The sequence below is a fragment of the Oncorhynchus masou genome, chromosome 29 (genome assembly GCF_036934945.1).
Source record: "Oncorhynchus masou masou isolate Uvic2021 chromosome 29, UVic_Omas_1.1, whole genome shotgun sequence".
NCBI lineage: Eukaryota > Metazoa > Chordata > Actinopteri > Salmoniformes > Salmonidae > Oncorhynchus > Oncorhynchus masou.
This window is the reverse complement of record NC_088240.1, coordinates 92806809-92825032: the sequence shown is the minus strand read 5'-3', so window position 1 is coordinate 92825032 and position 18224 is coordinate 92806809. Positions and strand designations below refer to the sequence as shown.

At 41.3% G+C, this 18224-nt stretch overlaps 1 protein-coding gene across 1 annotated transcript in view; it reads right to left on the bottom strand.

The window, feature by feature from the left end:
* Positions 1-2929: 2929 nt before the first annotated feature.
* Positions 2930-18224, bottom strand: part of LOC135519842 (CUB and sushi domain-containing protein 3-like) — a 241788-nt gene continuing 226493 nt past the window's right edge. The window contains exon 28 of the mRNA XM_064945048.1: positions 2930-3624. Within this exon, the coding sequence (XP_064801120.1) occupies positions 2930-3624 (695 nt within the window). The remainder of the gene's footprint in view (positions 3625-18224) is intronic.

Below are 18224 nucleotides of genomic sequence, written 5' to 3'. Positions count from 1 at the left end.
TCAGGCCTCCATCAGGTGCCCAGACAAGAGAGGTGGAGGCCTGGGCGAGACTCCACCCTGTCAGGTTGACTGCAACACTGTCAGTCTGCAGCTAGCAGAGAGATGAGGAACCCTGGTCCCAGCCGACACACAGTCTGTATAGTATGGAGAGGTAGAGGCCTGGGGCGTGACTCCACCCTGTCAGGTTGACTGCAACACTGTCAGTCTGCAGCTAGCAGAGAGATGAGGAACCCTGGTCCCAGCCGACACACAGTCTGTATAGTATGGAGAGGTGGAGGCCTGGAACCATGGGGTGTGACTTCTCAATACCAGACTGGGCGCACAGCAGGCTGTCTGTCTGTTGAGGTAAGAGAGATTGGACCCTCCTCACTCCTCACCACCAGGCTGTTTACTGGCTGACAAGACTGTCTGTTTGAGGTAAGAGAGATTGGACCCTCCTCACTCCTCACCACCAGGCTGTTTACTGGCTGACAAGACTGGCTGCCTGAACTGAACAAAGCAAAGCTAGGTACAGCTGGGATAGATGAGGGATGGACTGGCTGTCTGAGTCATGCTAGGTAGAGCTGGGATAGATGAGGGATGGACTGGCTGTCTTGACTTGACTCATCAACACCAGTCTGTCTGAGTTGCAGGGGACTTGACTCATCAACACCAGTCTGTCTGAGTTGAGTTGCAGGGGACTTGACTCATCAACACCAGGCTGGTAGAGTTGAGTTGCAGGGGACTTGACTCATCAACACCAGTCTGTCTGAGTTGAGTTGCAGGGGACTTGACTCATCAACACCAGTCTGGTAGAGTTGAGTTGCAGGGGACTTGACTCATCAACACCAGTGGTAGAGTTGAGTTGCAGGGGACTTGACTCATCAACACCAGTCTGTCTGAGTTGAGTTGCAGGAGACTTGACTCATCAACACCAGTCTGGTAGAGTTGAGTTGCAGGGGACTTGACTCATCAACACCAGTCTGTCTGAGTTGAGTTGCAGGAGACTTGACTCATCAACACCAGTCTGGTAGAGTTGAGTTGCAGGGGACTTGACTCATCAACACACCAGTCTGTCTGAGTTGAGTTGCAGGAGACTTGACTCATCAACACCAGTCTGGTAGAGTTGAGTTGCAGGGGACTTGACTCATCAACACCAGTCTGGTAGAGTTGAGTTGCAGGGACTTGACTCATCAACACCAGTCTGGTAGAGTTGAGTTGCAGGGGACTTGACTCATCAACACCAGTCTGTCTGAGTTGAGTTGCAGGGGACTTGAACGACACACTGAGGGTAGACTGATGATAGACACACTGAGGGTAGACAGAGGATCGACACACTGAGGGTAGACAGAGGATCGACACTCTGAGGATCGACACACTGAGGGTAGACAGACTGAGGGTAGACACTGAGGGTAGACAGATGATTGACACACTGAGGGTAGACAGAGGATCGACACACTGAGGGTCGACACACTGAGGGTAGACAGACTGAGGGTAGACAGAGGATCAACAGTGATCTGTGTGTGTGTGTCTGTGTCTGTCTGTGTGTGTGTGTGTGTGTGTGTGTGTGTGTGTGTGTGTGTGTGTGTGTGTGTGTGTGTGTGTGTGTGTGTGTGTGTGTGTGTGTGTGTGTGTGTGTGTGTGTGTGTGTGTGTGTGTGTGTCTGTGTGTGTCTGTGTATGGCTATCCTGTGCTCTTTTATTGCAGGGATCTGTTCCTTAGCAACCGTGTCCCATTTGCCTTGTCTGTCCTCGTGGCTCGCCACTCGCTGCCTTCCGGGCGCCACTGCAGTACTTAATGTGAACACGATACTGTGTACATCTCAAATGGCACCCTATTCCCTAAAGAGTGAACTACTTTAGACCAGAGCCCTATTCCCTATATATAGTGCACTACTTTAGACCAGAGCCCTATGGCACCCTATTTCCTATATAGTGCACTACTTTAGACCAGAGCCCTATGGCACCCTATTCCCTATATAGTGCACTACTTTAGACCAGAGTCCTATGGTACCCTATTCCCCATATATAGTGCACTACTTTAGACCAGAGCCCTATGGCACCCTATTCCCTATATATAGTGCACTACTTTAGGCCAGATCCCAATGGCACCCTATTCCCTATATAGTGCACTACTTTAGACCAGAGCCCTATTCCCTATATAGTACACTACTTTAGACCAGAGCCCTATGGAACCCTATTCCCTATATATAGTGCACTACTTTAGACCAGAGCCCTATGGCACCCTATTCCCTATGTAGTGCACTACCTACAAACAGTGCTTGGGTAGGGCTCGGGTAGGGATCGGGAAGGGCACTATATAGTACACAGGGAGCCAATTTGACATGCAAACCATTTTGTTTTGGGACTTGGTTGCAAATCTATTGCTTCTCTTCTGTAATACTTGTGATCTGCTTCAGCGCTCCTGGAAGTAGGGTTTCCTCAACAGGTAGAGAAACGTTGAATGTTCATCCAACCAGAACAGAAGAGGAGCCAGGCATATGATTCTCACATTACAATACTGGAGCTGTTTAATAATGTGTGTAATAGAGAGAGTAGAGCATCTTCACTGGTCGCTGTCATCATCTAGGTCCTGACGCACAGTTGAGATAAAACCATACAACTTGGGACTTTCTCTTAAAATCCCTCTTTGATATCAAAGGGAGCCGTGAGTAAAAGGGGGTCTGTTGACGCTGCTTGTTGAAGGACGATAATTCATTTGGTTTTAGCTGACGGAATAATTGATGAGATTTAGGGTTGCAAAATTCTGGTAATTTATGCTAAAATTCTCCGGTTTTCAAGTCATCCTGGTTGAAAGAATCCTGGAATTACGAGGGAATATGTAGGAAATCCAGGAATCCTCAAAACTAGGATTTCTGGGAAACCAGGAAATTTGGGGAAAGTTAACGGAATTTTAATAACATCTAATAACATGGCTTTGTGACATATTTTCATTCCTGTAATCTGAGACGACCCATATCACCATCATCATCACCATACTCTTCATCATCATCATCACCATCATCACCCTCATCATTATCACCATCACCATCATCACCATACTCTTCATCATCACTACCATCATCACCCTCATTATCATCACCCTCATCTTCATCATTATCACCATCATCATCTTCATCATCATCACCACACTCTTCATTATCACCACCCTCATCATCATCACCCTCATCATTATCACCCTCATCATTATCACCATCACCATCTTCACCATACTCTTCATCATCACTACCATCATCACCCTCATCATCATCACCCTCATCTTCATCATTATCACCATCACCATCTTCATCATCATCACCACACTCTTCATCATCACCATAATCTTCATCATCACCATACTCATCATCGTCATCACCATCATCCCCATAATCTTCACCATCACCATACTCTTCATCATCACCACCATCGTCACCACCACCACCATCATCATCATCAGATGTCGTACCTTTGCAGATGGGCGTGGTGGCGCTCCAGGTGCCATTGTGGGTACAGGTGCGAGTTGTGGCCCCGCCTGCCTCTATCAGGTAGCCAGGCTGGCACATGAAGGTGACGTTGTGGCCCACAGTGAAGTCCTCTCCAAACCTCAGACCATTAGCAGGAACACCTGGGTCAACGCAGCTGATCACTGGTGGGACGATACAGAGACAGACAGACAGACAGAGGGATCGACATTAGTGGGATCATTGTAGACTGGTCCCAGATCAGTGTTATAGCCTGGTCCCAGATCAGTGTTATAGACTGGTCCCAGATCAGTGTTATAGCCTGGTCCCAGATCAGTGTTATAGCCTGGTCCCAGATCAGTGGTTGTGTTATAGCCTGGTCTCAGATCAGTGGTTTTGTTATAGCCTGGTCCCAGATCAGTGTTATAGACTCGTCCCAGATCAGTGGTTGTGTTATAGCCTGGTCCCAGATCAGTGGTTGTGTTATAGCCTGGTCCCAGATCAGAGAAGATGATGTCATATACCATCAGAGGAGATGATGTCAAATACGATCAGAGGAGATGATGTCATATGCGATCAGAGGAGATTATGTCATATGTGATCAGAGGAGATGATGTCATATACGATCAGAGGAGATGATGTCATATACAGACAGAGGAGATGATGTCATATGCGATCAGAGGAGATTATGTCATATGTGATCAGAGGAGATGATGTCATATACCATCAGAGGAGATGATGTCATATGCGATCAGAGGAGATGATGTCATATGCGATCAGAGGAGATGATGTCATATGTGATCAGAGGAGATGATGTCATATGCGATCAGAGGAGATGATGTCATATGCGATCGGAGGAGATGATGTCATATACGATCAGAGGAGATGATGTCATAAACGATCAGAGGAGATGATGTCATATGCGATCAGAGGAGATTGCACTGTGTGTACTTTGAGTTGTCGTGTGGTCCTGAAAGACTCTTCTATAATTAGACCTGAATAGAAGATCATGAACGGTCAGGAAACGGCCAAATGAAACATTTCATCACAACGGAATAGTCGCAGCAGTACATCCTTAAAAAACACGGTTTAAGTTCTCAACCAACTGGTGATTAAAACTTTAAACAAATAACATCTCAAACCAAATCAAAAATAATTCCAACCGGTAACACGAAACCTAGACTCAGTCTCACGTTCATCCTCGGGGCAAGGCTAACGTCAGCCAGTCAGCCAGTCAGCCAGTCAGCCAGCCAGTCAGCCAGTCAGCCAGTCAGCCAGTCAGCCAGTCAGCCAGTCAGCCAGACAGCCAGACAGCCAGTCAGCCAGTCAGCCAGACAGCCAGACAGCCAGTCAGCCAGTCAGCCAGTCAGCCAGACAGCCAGTCAGCCAGACAGCCAGTCAGGACAATAAGCCCTGCTTCCCAAAATGGCACACTATTTCCTATGTAGTGCACTACTTTTGACCAGGGCCCATAGGACTATGATGGAGTAATATATATAGGGAATATAGGGGTCGATTATGGCCAAGCCTCAGTCACTGTGCTATTTCCTATGTAGTGCATAGCCAGTCAGCCAGTCAGGGCTGCTTCCCAAAATGGCACTCTATTTCCTATGTCGTGCACTACTTTTGACCAGGGCCCATAGGGCTATGGTGGAGAAATATATATAGGGAATAGGGTTCCATTTGAGACACAGTTATTGTAATGTAGAGAGAGCTGTGGGATGCTGAGTTCATCTATTCAACAATAGAACTGAGCTTTTCATTAGAGCCTCAGTCACTATGCTGTATCTCAGGGGTCCACAACTGGTGGCCCGCGGGTCCATTATGGCCGAGCCTCAGACACTATGCTGTATCTCAGGGGTCCACAACTGGTGGCCCGCGGGTCGATTATGGCCGAGCCTCAGACACTATGCTGTATCTCAGGGGTCCACAACTGGTGGCCCGCGGGTCCATTATGGCCGAGCCTCAGACACTATGCTGTATCTCAGGGGTCCACAACTGGTGGCCCGCGGGTCGATTATGGCCGAGCCTCAGACACTATGCTGTATCTCAGGGGTCCACCACTGGTGGCCCGCGGGTCGATTATGGCCGAGCCTCAGACACTATGCTGTATCTCAGGGGTCCACAACTGGTGGCCCGCGGGTCGATTATGGCCGAGCCTCAGACACTATGCTGTATCTCAGGGGTCCACAACTGGTGGCCCGCGGGTCCATTATGGCCGAGCCTCAGTCACTATGCTGTATCTCAGGGGTCCACAACCGGTGGCCCGCGGGTCCATTATGGCCGAGCCTCAGTCACTATGCTGTATCTCAGGGGTCCACAACCGGTGGCCCGCGGGTCCATTATGGCCGAGCCTCAGTCACTATGCTGTATCTCAGGGGTCCACAACCGGTGGCCCGCGGGTCCATTATGGCCGAGCCTCAGTCACTATGCTGTATCTCAGGGGTCCACAACCGGTGGCCCGCGGGTCCATTATGGCCGAGCCTCAGTCACTATGCTGTATCTCAGGGGTCCACAACTGGTGGCCCGCGGGTCGATTATGGCCGAGCCTCGGACACTATGCTGTATCTCAGGGGTCCACAACTGGTGTCCCGCGGGTCGATTATGGCCGAGCCTTGGACACTATGCTGTATCTCAGGGGTCCACAACTGGTGTCCCGCGGGTCGATTATGGCCGAGCCTCGGACACTATGCTGTATCTCAGGGGTCCACAACTGGTGGCCCGCGGGTCGACTATGGCCGAGCCTCGGACACTATGCTGTATCTCAGGGGTCCACAACTGGTGGCCCGCGGGTCGATTATGGCCGAGCCTTGGACACTATGCTGTATCTCAGGGGTCCACAACTGGTGGCCCGCGGGTCCATTATGGCCGAGCCTCAGACACTATGCTGTATCTCAGGGGTCCACAACTGGTGGCCCGCGGGTCGATTATGGCCGAGCCTCAGTCACTATGCTGTATCTCAGGGGTCCACAACTGGTGGCCCGCGGGTCGATTATGGCCCCCGATTATGGGTGAATTTATTTGGCGGCCCATGTTTTCTGAGCCAAAAAACAAACAAACAATTTGTGGTCGATCTGCTGTCTAATTATTTGTAATGATGTTCCGACCCCCTGACCATCCGCTCAATAAAAACATTGTCTGCATCGAGAGAGACAGAGAGGAAAGAGAAAGAGAGGAGAGAGAGAGAGACAGGAGAGAGAGAGACAGAAAGAAAAGAGGAAAGAGAGAGGAGAGAGAGACAGAGAGGAGAGAGAGAGAGAGAGAGGAGAGAGAGAGAGACAGGAGAGAGAGAGAGGAGAGAGAGGAAAGAGAGGAAAGAGAGGAAAGAAAGAGAGAGAGGAGAGAGAGAGAGAGGAGAGAGAGAGAGGAGAGAGAGAGACAGAGAGGAGAGAGAGAGAGAGGAGAGAGAGAGAGACAGAGAGGAGAGAGAGAGACAGAGAGGAGAGAGAGAGAGAGAGAGGAGAGAGAGAAGAGAGAGAGAGAGGAGAGAGAGAGAGAGAGAGAGAGAGAGAGAGAGAGAGAGGAGAGAGACAGAGAGGAGAGAGAGAGAGACAGAGAGGAGAGAGAGGAAAGAGAGAGGAGAGAGAGAGAGAGAGGAGAGAGAGAGACAGAGAGGAGAGAGAGAGACAGAGAGGAGAGTGAGGAAAGAGAGAGAGAGAGAGAGAGGAGAGAGAGAGAGGGGAGAGAGAGACAGAGATGAAAGAGGAAAGAGAGAGGAGAGAGAGACAGAGAGGAGAGCGAGGAAAGAGAGAGAGAGAAAGGAGAGAGAGAGACAGAGAGGAGAGCGAGGAGAGAGAGAGAGAGAGAGAGAGAGAGAGAGAGAGAGAGGAGAGAGACAGAGAGGAGAGAGAGGAAAGAGAGAGAGAGAGAGAGAGAGAGAGAGAGAGAGAGAGAGAGAGAGAGAGAGAGAGAGACAGAGAGGAGAGAGAGAGACAGAGAGGAGAGCGAGGAAAGAGAGAGAGAGAGAGAGAGAGAGGAGAGAGAGAGAGGGGAGAGAGAGACAGAGATGAAAGAGAGGAAAGAGAGAGGAGAGAGAGACAGAGAGGAGAGCGAGGAAAGAGAGAGAGAGAAAGGAGAGAGAGAGACAGAGAGGAGAGCGAGGAGAGAGAGAGAGAGAGGGGAGAGAGAGACAGAGATGAAAGAGAGGAAAGAGAGAGGAGAGAGAGAGACAGAGAGGAGAGCGAGGAAAGAGAGAGAGAGCGAGAGAGGAGAGAGACAGAGATGAAAGAGAGAGACAGAGAGAGAGAGGAAAGAGAGAGGAAAGAGAGACAGGGAGAGGAAAGAGAGAGGAAAGAGAGACAGGGAGAGGAAAGAGAGAGACATGGAGGAGAGAGAGATGAAGGAGAGAGAGATAGAGATGAAAGAGAGAGACAGAGAGGAGAGAGAGGAAAGTGAGAGAGAGAGGAGAGACAGAGAGAGACAGAGAGACAGAGAGAGGGTCAAAGAGAGAGACAAAGAGAGAGACAGAGAGAGATAGAGAGAGAAAGAAACAAAGAGAGAGAGAGAAACACTGGCAACACTGACAGAGAGGGGACACATTGGCAAGCAGCTGCTACAGCTTTATACCAACCACTAAACACATGATTGGTGGGCAGAGAGAGGACACCAGGAACAATCCATAAATCATCCAATGCTATGTGTCTCGAGCCAAATGTTCTAGCTATCTCCTAGCAATAATAATATCACCTCAGAGTCAAACTACTGTATATGAACAGGTATGTTATCTGTGGTCCTAACTACTGTATAATAGGTATGTTATCTTTGGTCCTAACTACTGTATAATAGGTATGTTATCTGTGGTCCTAACTACTGTATAATAGGTATGTTATCTGTGGTCCTAACTACTGTATAATAGGTATGTTATCTGTGGTCCTAACTACTGTATAATAGGTATGTTATCTGTGGTCCTAACTACTGTATAACAGGTATGTTACCTGTGGTCCTAACTACTGTATAATAGGTATGTTATCTGTGGTCCTAACTACTGTATAATAGGTATGTTATCTGTGGTCCTAACTACTGTATAATAGGTATGTTATCTGTGGTCCTAACTACTGTATAATAGGCATGTTATCTGTGGTCCTAACTACTGTATAATAGGCATGTTATCTGTGGTCCTAACTACTGTATAATAGGTATGTTATCTGTGGTCCTAACTACTGTATAACAGGTATGTTATCTGTGGTCCTAACTACTGTATAATAGGTATGTTATCTGTGGTCCTAACTACTGTATAATAGGTATGTTATCTGTGGTCCTAACTACTGTATAATAGGTATGTTATCTGTGGTCCTAACTACTGTATAATAGGTATGTTATCTGTGGTCCTAACTACTGTATAATAGGTATGTTATCTGTGGTCCTAACTACTGTATAATAGGTATGTTATCTGTGGTCCTAACTACTGTATAAAAGGTATGTTATCTGTGGTCCTAACTACTGTATAATAGGTATGTTATCTGTGGTCCTAACTACTGTATAATAGGTATGTTATCTGTGGTCCTAACTACTGTATAATAGGTATGTTATCTGTGGTCCTAACTACTGTATAATAGGTATGTTATCTGTGGTCCTAACTACTGTATAATAGGTATGTTATCTGTGGTCCTAACTACTGTATAATAGGTATGTTATCTGTGGTCCTAACTACTGTATAATAGGTATGTTATCTGTGGTCCTAACTACTGTATATGAACAGGTATGTTATCTGTGGTCCTAACTACTGTATAATAGGTATGTTATCTGTGGTCCTAACTACTGTATAATAGATATGTTATCTGTGGTCCTAACTACTGTATAATAGGTATGTTATCTGTGGTCCTAACTACTGTATAATAGATATGTTATCTGTGGTCCTAACTACTGTATAATAGGTATGTTACCTGTGGTCCTAACTACTGTATAATAGGTATGTTATCTGTGGTCCTAACTACTGTATAAAAGGTATGTTATCTGTGGTCCTAACTACTGTATAATAGGTATGTTATCTGTGGTCCTAACTACTGTATAATAGGTATGTTATCTGTGGTCCTAACTACTGTATAATAGGTATGTTATCTGTGGTCCTAACTACTGTATAATAGGTATGTTATCTGTGGTCCTAACTACTGTATAATAGGTATGTTATCTGTGGTCCTAACTACTGTATATGAACGGGTATGTTATCTGTGGTTCTAACTACTGTATAATAGGTATGTTATCTGTGGTCCTAACTACTGTATATGAACGGGTATGTTATCTGTGGTCCTAACTACTGTATAATAGGTATGTTATCTGTGGTCCTAACTACTGTATATGAACGGGTATGTTATCTGTGGTTCTAACTACTGTATAATAGGTATGTTATCTGTGGTCCTAACTACTGTATATGAACGGGTATGTTATCTGTGGTCCTAACTACTGTATAATAGGTATGTTATCTGTGGTCCTAACTACTATATAATAGGTATGTTATCTGTGGTCCTAACTACTGTATAATAGGTATGTTATCTGTGGTCCTAACTACTGTATATGAACGGGTATGTTATCTGTGGTCCTAACCACTGTATATGAACGGGTATGTTATCTGTGGTCCTAACTACTGTATAATAGGTATGTTATCTGTGGTCCTAACTACTATATAATAGGTATGTTATCTGTGGTCCTAACTACTGTATAATAGGTATGTTATCTGTGGTCCTAACTACTGTATAATAGGTATGTTATCTGTGGTCCTAACTACTATATATTAACAGGTATGTTATCTGTGGTCCTAACTACTGTATAATAGGTATGTTATCTGTGGTCCTAACTACTGTATAATAGGTATGTTATCTGTGGTCCTAACTACTGTATAATAGGTATGTTATCTGTGGTCCTAACTACTGTATAATAGGTATGTTATCTGTGGTCCTAACTACTGTATAATAGGTATGTTATCTGTGGTCCTAACTACTGTATAATAGGTATGTTATCTGTGGTCCTAACTACTGTATAATAGGTATGTTATCTGTGGTCCTAACTACTGTATATTAACAGGTATGTTATCTGTGGTCCTAACTACTGTATAACAGGTATGTTATCTGTGGTCCTAAATACTGTATAATAGGTATGTTATCTGTGGTCCTAACTACTGTATAATAGGTATGTTATCTGTGGTCCTAACTACTGTATAATAGGTATGTTATCTGTGGTCCTAACTACTGTATAATAGGTATGTTATCTGTGGTCCTAACTACTGTATAATAGGTATGTTATCTGTGGTCCTAACTACTGTATAATAGGTATGTTATCTGTGGTCCTAACTACTGTATAACAGGTATGTTATCTGTGGTCCTAAATACTGTATAACAGGTATGTTATCTGTGGTCCTAACTACTGTATAATAGGTATGTTATCTGTGGTCCTAACTACTGTATAATAGGTATGTTATCTGTGGTCCTAACTACTGTATAATAGGTATGTTATCTGTGGTCCTAACTACTGTATAATAGGTATGTTATCTGTGGTCCTAACTACTGTATAATAGGTATGTTATCTGTGGTCCTAACTACTGTATAATAGGTATGTTATCTGTGGTCCTAACTACTGTATAATAGGTATGTTATCTGTGGTCCTAACTACTGTATAATAGGTATGTTATCTGTGGTCCTAACTACTGTATAACAGGTATGTTATCTGTGGTCCTAACTACTGTATAATAGGTATGTTATCTGTGGTCCTAACTACTGTATAATAGGTATGTTATCTCTGGTCCTAACTACTGTATAATAGGTATGTTATCTGTGGTCCTAACTACTGTATATTAACAGGTATGTTATCTGTGGTCCTAACTACTGTATAATAGATATGTTATCTGTGGTCCTAACTACTGTATAATAGGTATGTTATCTCTGGTCCTAACTACTGTATAGTAGGTATGTTATCTGTGGTCCTAACTACTGTATAATAGGTATGTTATCTGTGGTCCTAACTACTGTATATGAACAGGTATGTTATCTGTGGTCCTAACTACTGTATAATAGGTATGTTATCTGTGGTCCTAACTACTGTATAATAGATATGTTATCTGTGGTCCTAACTACTGTATAATAGGTATGTTATCTGTGGTCCTAACTACTGTATAATAGATATGTTATCTGTGGTCCTAACTACTGTATAATAGGTATGTTACCTGTGGTCCTAACTACTGTATAATAGGTATGTTATCTGTGGTCCTAACTACTGTATAAAAGGTATGTTATCTGTGGTCCTAACTACTGTATAATAGGTATGTTATCTGTGGTCCTAACTACTGTATAATAGGTATGTTATCTGTGGTCCTAACTACTGTATAATAGGTATGTTATCTGTGGTCCTAACTACTGTATAATAGGTATGTTATCTGTGGTCCTAACTACTGTATAATAGGTATGTTATCTGTGGTCCTAACTACTGTATATGAACGGGTATGTTATCTGTGGTTCTAACTACTGTATAATAGGTATGTTATCTGTGGTCCTAACTACTGTATATGAATGGGTATGTTATCTGTGGTCCTAACTACTGTATAATAGGTATGTTATCTGTGGTCCTAACTACTGTATATGAACTACTGTATAATAGGTATGTTATCTGTGGTCCTAACTACCGTATAACAGGTATGTTATCTGTGGTCCTAACTACTGTATATGAACGGGTATGTTATCTGTGGTCCTAACTACTGTATAATAGGTATGTTATCTGTGGTCCTAACTACTGTATAATAGGTATGTTATCTGTGGTCCTAACTACTGTATAATAGGTATGTTATCTGTGGTCCTAACTACTGTATATGAACGGGTATGTTATCTGTGGTCCTAACCACTGTATATGAACGGGTATGTTATCTGTGGTCCTAACTACTGTATAATAGGTATGTTATCTGTGGTCCTAACTACTATATAATAGGTATGTTATCTGTGGTCCTAACTACTGTATAATAGGTATGTTATCTGTGGTCCTAACTACTGTATAATAGGTATGTTATCTGTGGTCCTAACTACTATATTTTAACAGGTATGTTATCTGTGGTCCTAACTACTGTATAATAGGTATGTTATCTGTGGTCCTAACTACTGTATAATAGGTATGTTATCTGTGGTCCTAACTACTGTATAATAGGTATGTTATCTGTGTCCTAACTATGTTATCTGTGGTCCTAACTACTGTATAATAGGTATGTTATCTGTGGTCCTAACTACTGTATAATAGGTATGTTATCTGTGGTCCTAACTACTGTATAATAGGTATGTTATCTGTGGTCCTAACTACTGTATAATAGGTATGTTATCTGTGGTCCTAACTACTGTATAATAGGTATGTTATCTGTGGTCCTAACTACTGTATAATAGGTATGTTATCTGTGGTCCTAACTACTATATATTAACAGGTATGTTATCTGTGGTCCTAACTACTGTATAATAGGTATGTTATCTGTGGTCCTAACTACTGTATAATAGGTATGTTATCTGTGGTCCTAACTACTGTATAATAGGTATGTTATCTGTGGTCCTAACTACTGTATAATAGGTATGTTATCTGTGGTCCTAACTACTGTATAATAGGTATGTTATCTGTGGTCCTAACTACTGTATAATAGGTATGTTATCTGTGGTCCTAACTACTGTATAATAGGTATGTTATCTGTGGTCCTAACTACTGTATAATAGGTATGTTATCTGTGGTCCTAACTACTGTATAATAGGTATGTTATCTGTGGTCCTAACTACTGTATAATAGGTATGTTATCTGTGGTCCTAACTACTGTATAATAGGTATGTTATCTGTGGTCCTAACTACTGTATAATAGGTATGTTATCTGTGGTCCTAACTACTGTATAATAGGTATGTTATCTGTGGTCCTAACTACTGTATAATAGGTATGTTACCTGTGGTCCTAACTACTGTATAATAGGTATGTTATCTGTGGTCCTAACTACCGTATAACAGGTATGTTATCTGTGGTCCTAACTACTGTATATGAACGGGTATGTTATCTGTGGTCCTAACTACTGTATAATAGGTATGTTATCTGTGGTCCTAACTACTGTATAATAGGTATGTTATCTGTGGTCCTAACTACTGTATAATAGGTATGTTATCTGTGGTCCTAACTACTGTATAATAGGTATGTTATCTGTGGTCCTAACTACTGTATAATAGGTATGTTATCTGTGGTCCTAACTACTGTATAATAGGTATGTTATCTGTGGTCCTAACTACTGTATAATAGGTATGTTATCTGGTATGTTATCTGTGGTCCTAACTACTGTATAATAGGTATGTTATCTGTGGTCCTAACTACTGTATAATAGGTATGTTATCTGTGGTCCTAACTACTGTATAATAGGTATGTTATCTGTGGTCCTAACTACTGTATAATAGGTATGTTATCTGTGGTCCTAACTACTGTATAATAGGTATGTTATCTGTGGTCCTAACTACTGTATAATAGGTATGTTATCTGTGGTCCTAACTACTGTATAATAGGTATGTTATCTGTGGTCCTAACTACTGTATAATAGGTATGTTATCTGTGGTCCTAACTACTGTATAATAGGTATGTTATCTGTGGTCCTAACTACTGTATAATAGGTATGTTATCTGTGGTCTGTATAATAGGTATGTTATCTAACTACTGTATAATAGGTATGTTATCTGTGGTCCTAACTACTGTATAATAGGTATGTTATCTGTGGTCCTAACTACTGTATAATAGGTATGTTATCTGTGGTCCTAACTACTGTATAATAGGTATGTTATCTGTGGTCCTAACTACTGTATAATAGGTATGTTATCTGTGGTCCTAACTACTGTATAATAGGTATGTTATCTGTGGTCCTAACTACTGTATAATAGGTATGTTATCTGTGGTCCTAACTACTGTATAACAGGTATGTTATCTGTGGTCCTAACTACTGTATATCTGTGGTTAACAGGTATGTTATCTGTGGTCCTAACTACTGTATAATAGGTATGTTATCTGTGGTCCTAACTACTGTATAATAGGTATGTTATCTGTGGTCCTAACTACTGTATAATAGGTATGTTATCTGTGGTCCTAACTACTGTATAATAGGTATGTTATCTGTGGTCCTAACTACTGTATAATAGGTATGTTATCTGTGGTCCTAACTACTGTATAATAGGTATGTTATCTGTGGTCCTAACTACTGTATAATAGGTATGTTATCTGTGGTCCTAACTACTGTATAATAGGTATGTTATCTGTGGTCCTAACTACTGTATATTTACAGGTATGTTATCTGTGGTCCTAACTACTGTATAATAGGTATGTTATCTGTGGTCCTAACTACTGTATAATAGGTATGTTATCTGTGGTCCTAACTACTGTATAATAGGTATGTTATCTGTGGTCCTAACTACTGTATAATAGGTATGTTATCTGTGGTCCTAACTACTGTATAATAGGTATGTTATCTGTGGTCCTAACTACTGTATAATAGGTATGTTATCTGTGGTCCTAACTACTGTATAATAGGTATGTTATCTGTGGTCCTAACTAATGTATAACAGGTATGTTATCTGTGGTCCTAACTACTGTATAATAGGTATGTTATCTGTGGTCCTAACTACTGTATAATAGGTATGTTATCTGTGGTCCTAACTACTGTATAATTAACTAACTACTGTAGGTATGTTATCTGTGGTCCTAACTACTGTATAATAGGTATGTTATCTGTGGTCCTAACTACTGTATAATAGGTATGTTATCTGTGGTCCTAACTACTGTATAATAGGTATGTTATCTGTGGTCCTAACTACTGTATAATAGGTATGTTATCTGTGGTCCTAACTACTGTATAATAGGTATGTTATCTGTGGTCCTAACTACTGTATAATAGGTATGTTATCTGTGGTCCTAACTACTGTATAATAGGTATGTTATCTGTGGTCCTAACTACTGTATAATAGGTATGTTATCTGTGGTCCTAACTACTGTATAATAGGTATGTTATCTGTGGTCCTAACTACTGTATAACAGGTATGTTATCTGTGGTCCTAACTACTGTATAATAGGTATGTTATCTGTGGTCCTAACTACTGTATATAGGTATGTTATCTGTGGTCCTAACTACTGTATTATCTGTGGTCCTAACTACTGTATAATAGGTATGTTATCTGTGGTCCTAACTACTGTATGTATGTTATCTGTGGTCCTAACTACTGTATAATAGGTATGTTATCTGTGGTCCTAACTACTGTATAATAGGTATGTTATCTGTGGTCCTAACTACTGTATAATAGGTATGTTATCTGTGGTCCTAACTACTGTATATTAACAGGTATGTTATCTGTGGTCCTAACTACTGTATAACTGTATAGGTATGTTATCTGTGGTCCTAACTACTGTATAATAGGTATGTTATCTGTGGTCCTAACTACTGTATAATAGGTATGTTATCTGTGGTCCTAACTACTGTATAATAGGTATGTTATCTGTGGTCCTAACTACTGTATAATAGGTATGTTATCTGTGGTCCTAACTACTGTATAATAGGTATGTTATCTGTGGTCCTAACTACTGTATAATAGGTATGTTATCTGTGGTCCTAACTACTGTATAATAGGTATGTTATCTGTGGTCCTAACTACTGTATAACAGGTATGTTATCTGTGGTCCTAACTACTGTATAATAGGTATGTTATCTGTGGTCCTAACTACTGTATAATAGGTATGTTATCTGTGGTCCTAACTACTGTATAATAGGTATGTTATCTGTGGTCCTAACTACTGTATAATAGGTATGTTATCTGTGGTCCTAACTACTGTATAATAGGTATGTTATCTGTGGTCCTAACTACTGTATAATAGGTATGTTATCTGTGGTCCTAACTACTGTATAATAGGTATGTTATCTGTGGTCCTAACTACTGTATAATAGGTATGTTATCTGTGGTCCTAACTACTGTATAATAGGTATGTTATCTGTGGTCCTAACTACTGTATAATAGGTATGTTATCTGTGGTCCTAACTACTGTATAATAGGTATGTTATCTGTGGTCCTAACTACTGTATAATAGGTATGTTATCTGTGGTCCTAACTACTGTATAATAGGTATGTTATCTGTGGTCCTAACTACTGTTATGGTCCTAAACAGGTATGTTATCTGTGGTCCTAACTACTGTATAATAGGTATGTTATCTGTGGTCCTAACTACTGTATAATAGGTATGTTATAGGTATGTTATCTGTGGTCCTAACTACTGTATAGTAGGTATGTTATCTGTGGTCCTAACTACTGTATAATAGGTATGTTATCTGTGGTCCTAACTACTGTATGTTATGTCCTAACAGGTATGTTATCTGTGGTCCTAACTACTGTATAATAGGTATGTTATCTGTGGTCCTAACTACTGTATAATAGGTATGTTATCTGTGGTCCTAACTACTGTATAATAGGTATGTTATCTGTGGTCCTAACTACTGTATAATAGGTATGTTATCTGTGGTCCTAACTACTGTATAATAGGTATGTTATCTGTGGTCCTAACTACTGTATATAATGTTAGGTATGTTATCTGTGGTCCTAACTACTGTATAATAGGTATGTTATCTGTGGTCCTAACTACTGTATAATAGGTATGTTATCTGTGGTCCTAACTACTGTATAATAGGTATGTTATCTGTGGTCCTAACTACTGTATAATAGGTATGTTATCTGTGGTCCTAACTACTGTATAATAGGTATGTTATCTGTGGTCCTAACTACTGTATAATAGGTATGTTATCTGTGGTCCTAACTACTGTATAATAGGTATGTTATCTGTATCCTAACTACTGTATAATAGGTATGTTATCTGTGGTCCTAACTGTATAATAGGTATGTTATCTGTGGTCCTAACTGTATAATAGGTATGTTATCTGTGGTCCTAACTATCTGTAATATGTATAATAGGGTATGTTATCTGTATGGTCCTAACTACTGTATAATAGGTATGTTATCTGTGGTCCTAACTACTGTATAGGTATATCTGTGGTCCTAACTACTGGTATGTTATCTGTGGTCCTAACTACTGTATAATAGGTATGTTATCTGTGGTCCTAACTACTGTATATAGGTATGTTATCTGTGGTCCTAACTACTGTATAATAGGTATGTTATCTGTGGTCCTAACTACTGTATAATAGGTATGTTATCTGTGGTCCTAACTACTGTATAATAGGTATGTTATCTGTGGTCCTAACTACTGTATAATAGGTATGTTATCTGTGGTCCTAACTACTGTATACTGTATGTTATGGTCCTAAACGTATAATAGGTATGTTATCTGTGGTCCTAACTGTATACTGTATGTTATGGAACTGTATAATAGGTATGTTATCTGTGGTCCTAACTACTGGTATGTTATCTGTGGTCCTAACTACTGTATAATAGGTATGTTATCTGTGGTCCTAACTACTGTATAATATAATAGGTATGTTATCTGTGGTCCTAACTACTGTATAATAGGTATGTTATCTGTATAATAGGTATGTTATCTGTGGTCCTAACTACTGTATAATAGGTATGTTATCTGTGGTCCTAACTACTGTATAATAGGTATGTTATCTGTGGTCCTAACTTAGGTATGTTATCTGTGGTCCTAACTACTGTATAATAGGTATGTTATCTGTGGTCCTAACTACTGTATAATAGGTATGTTATCTGTGGTCCTAACTACTGTATAATAGGTATGTTATCTGTGGTCCTAACTACTGTATAATAGGTATGTTATCTGTGGTCCTAACTACTGTATAATAGGTATGTTATCTGTGGTCCT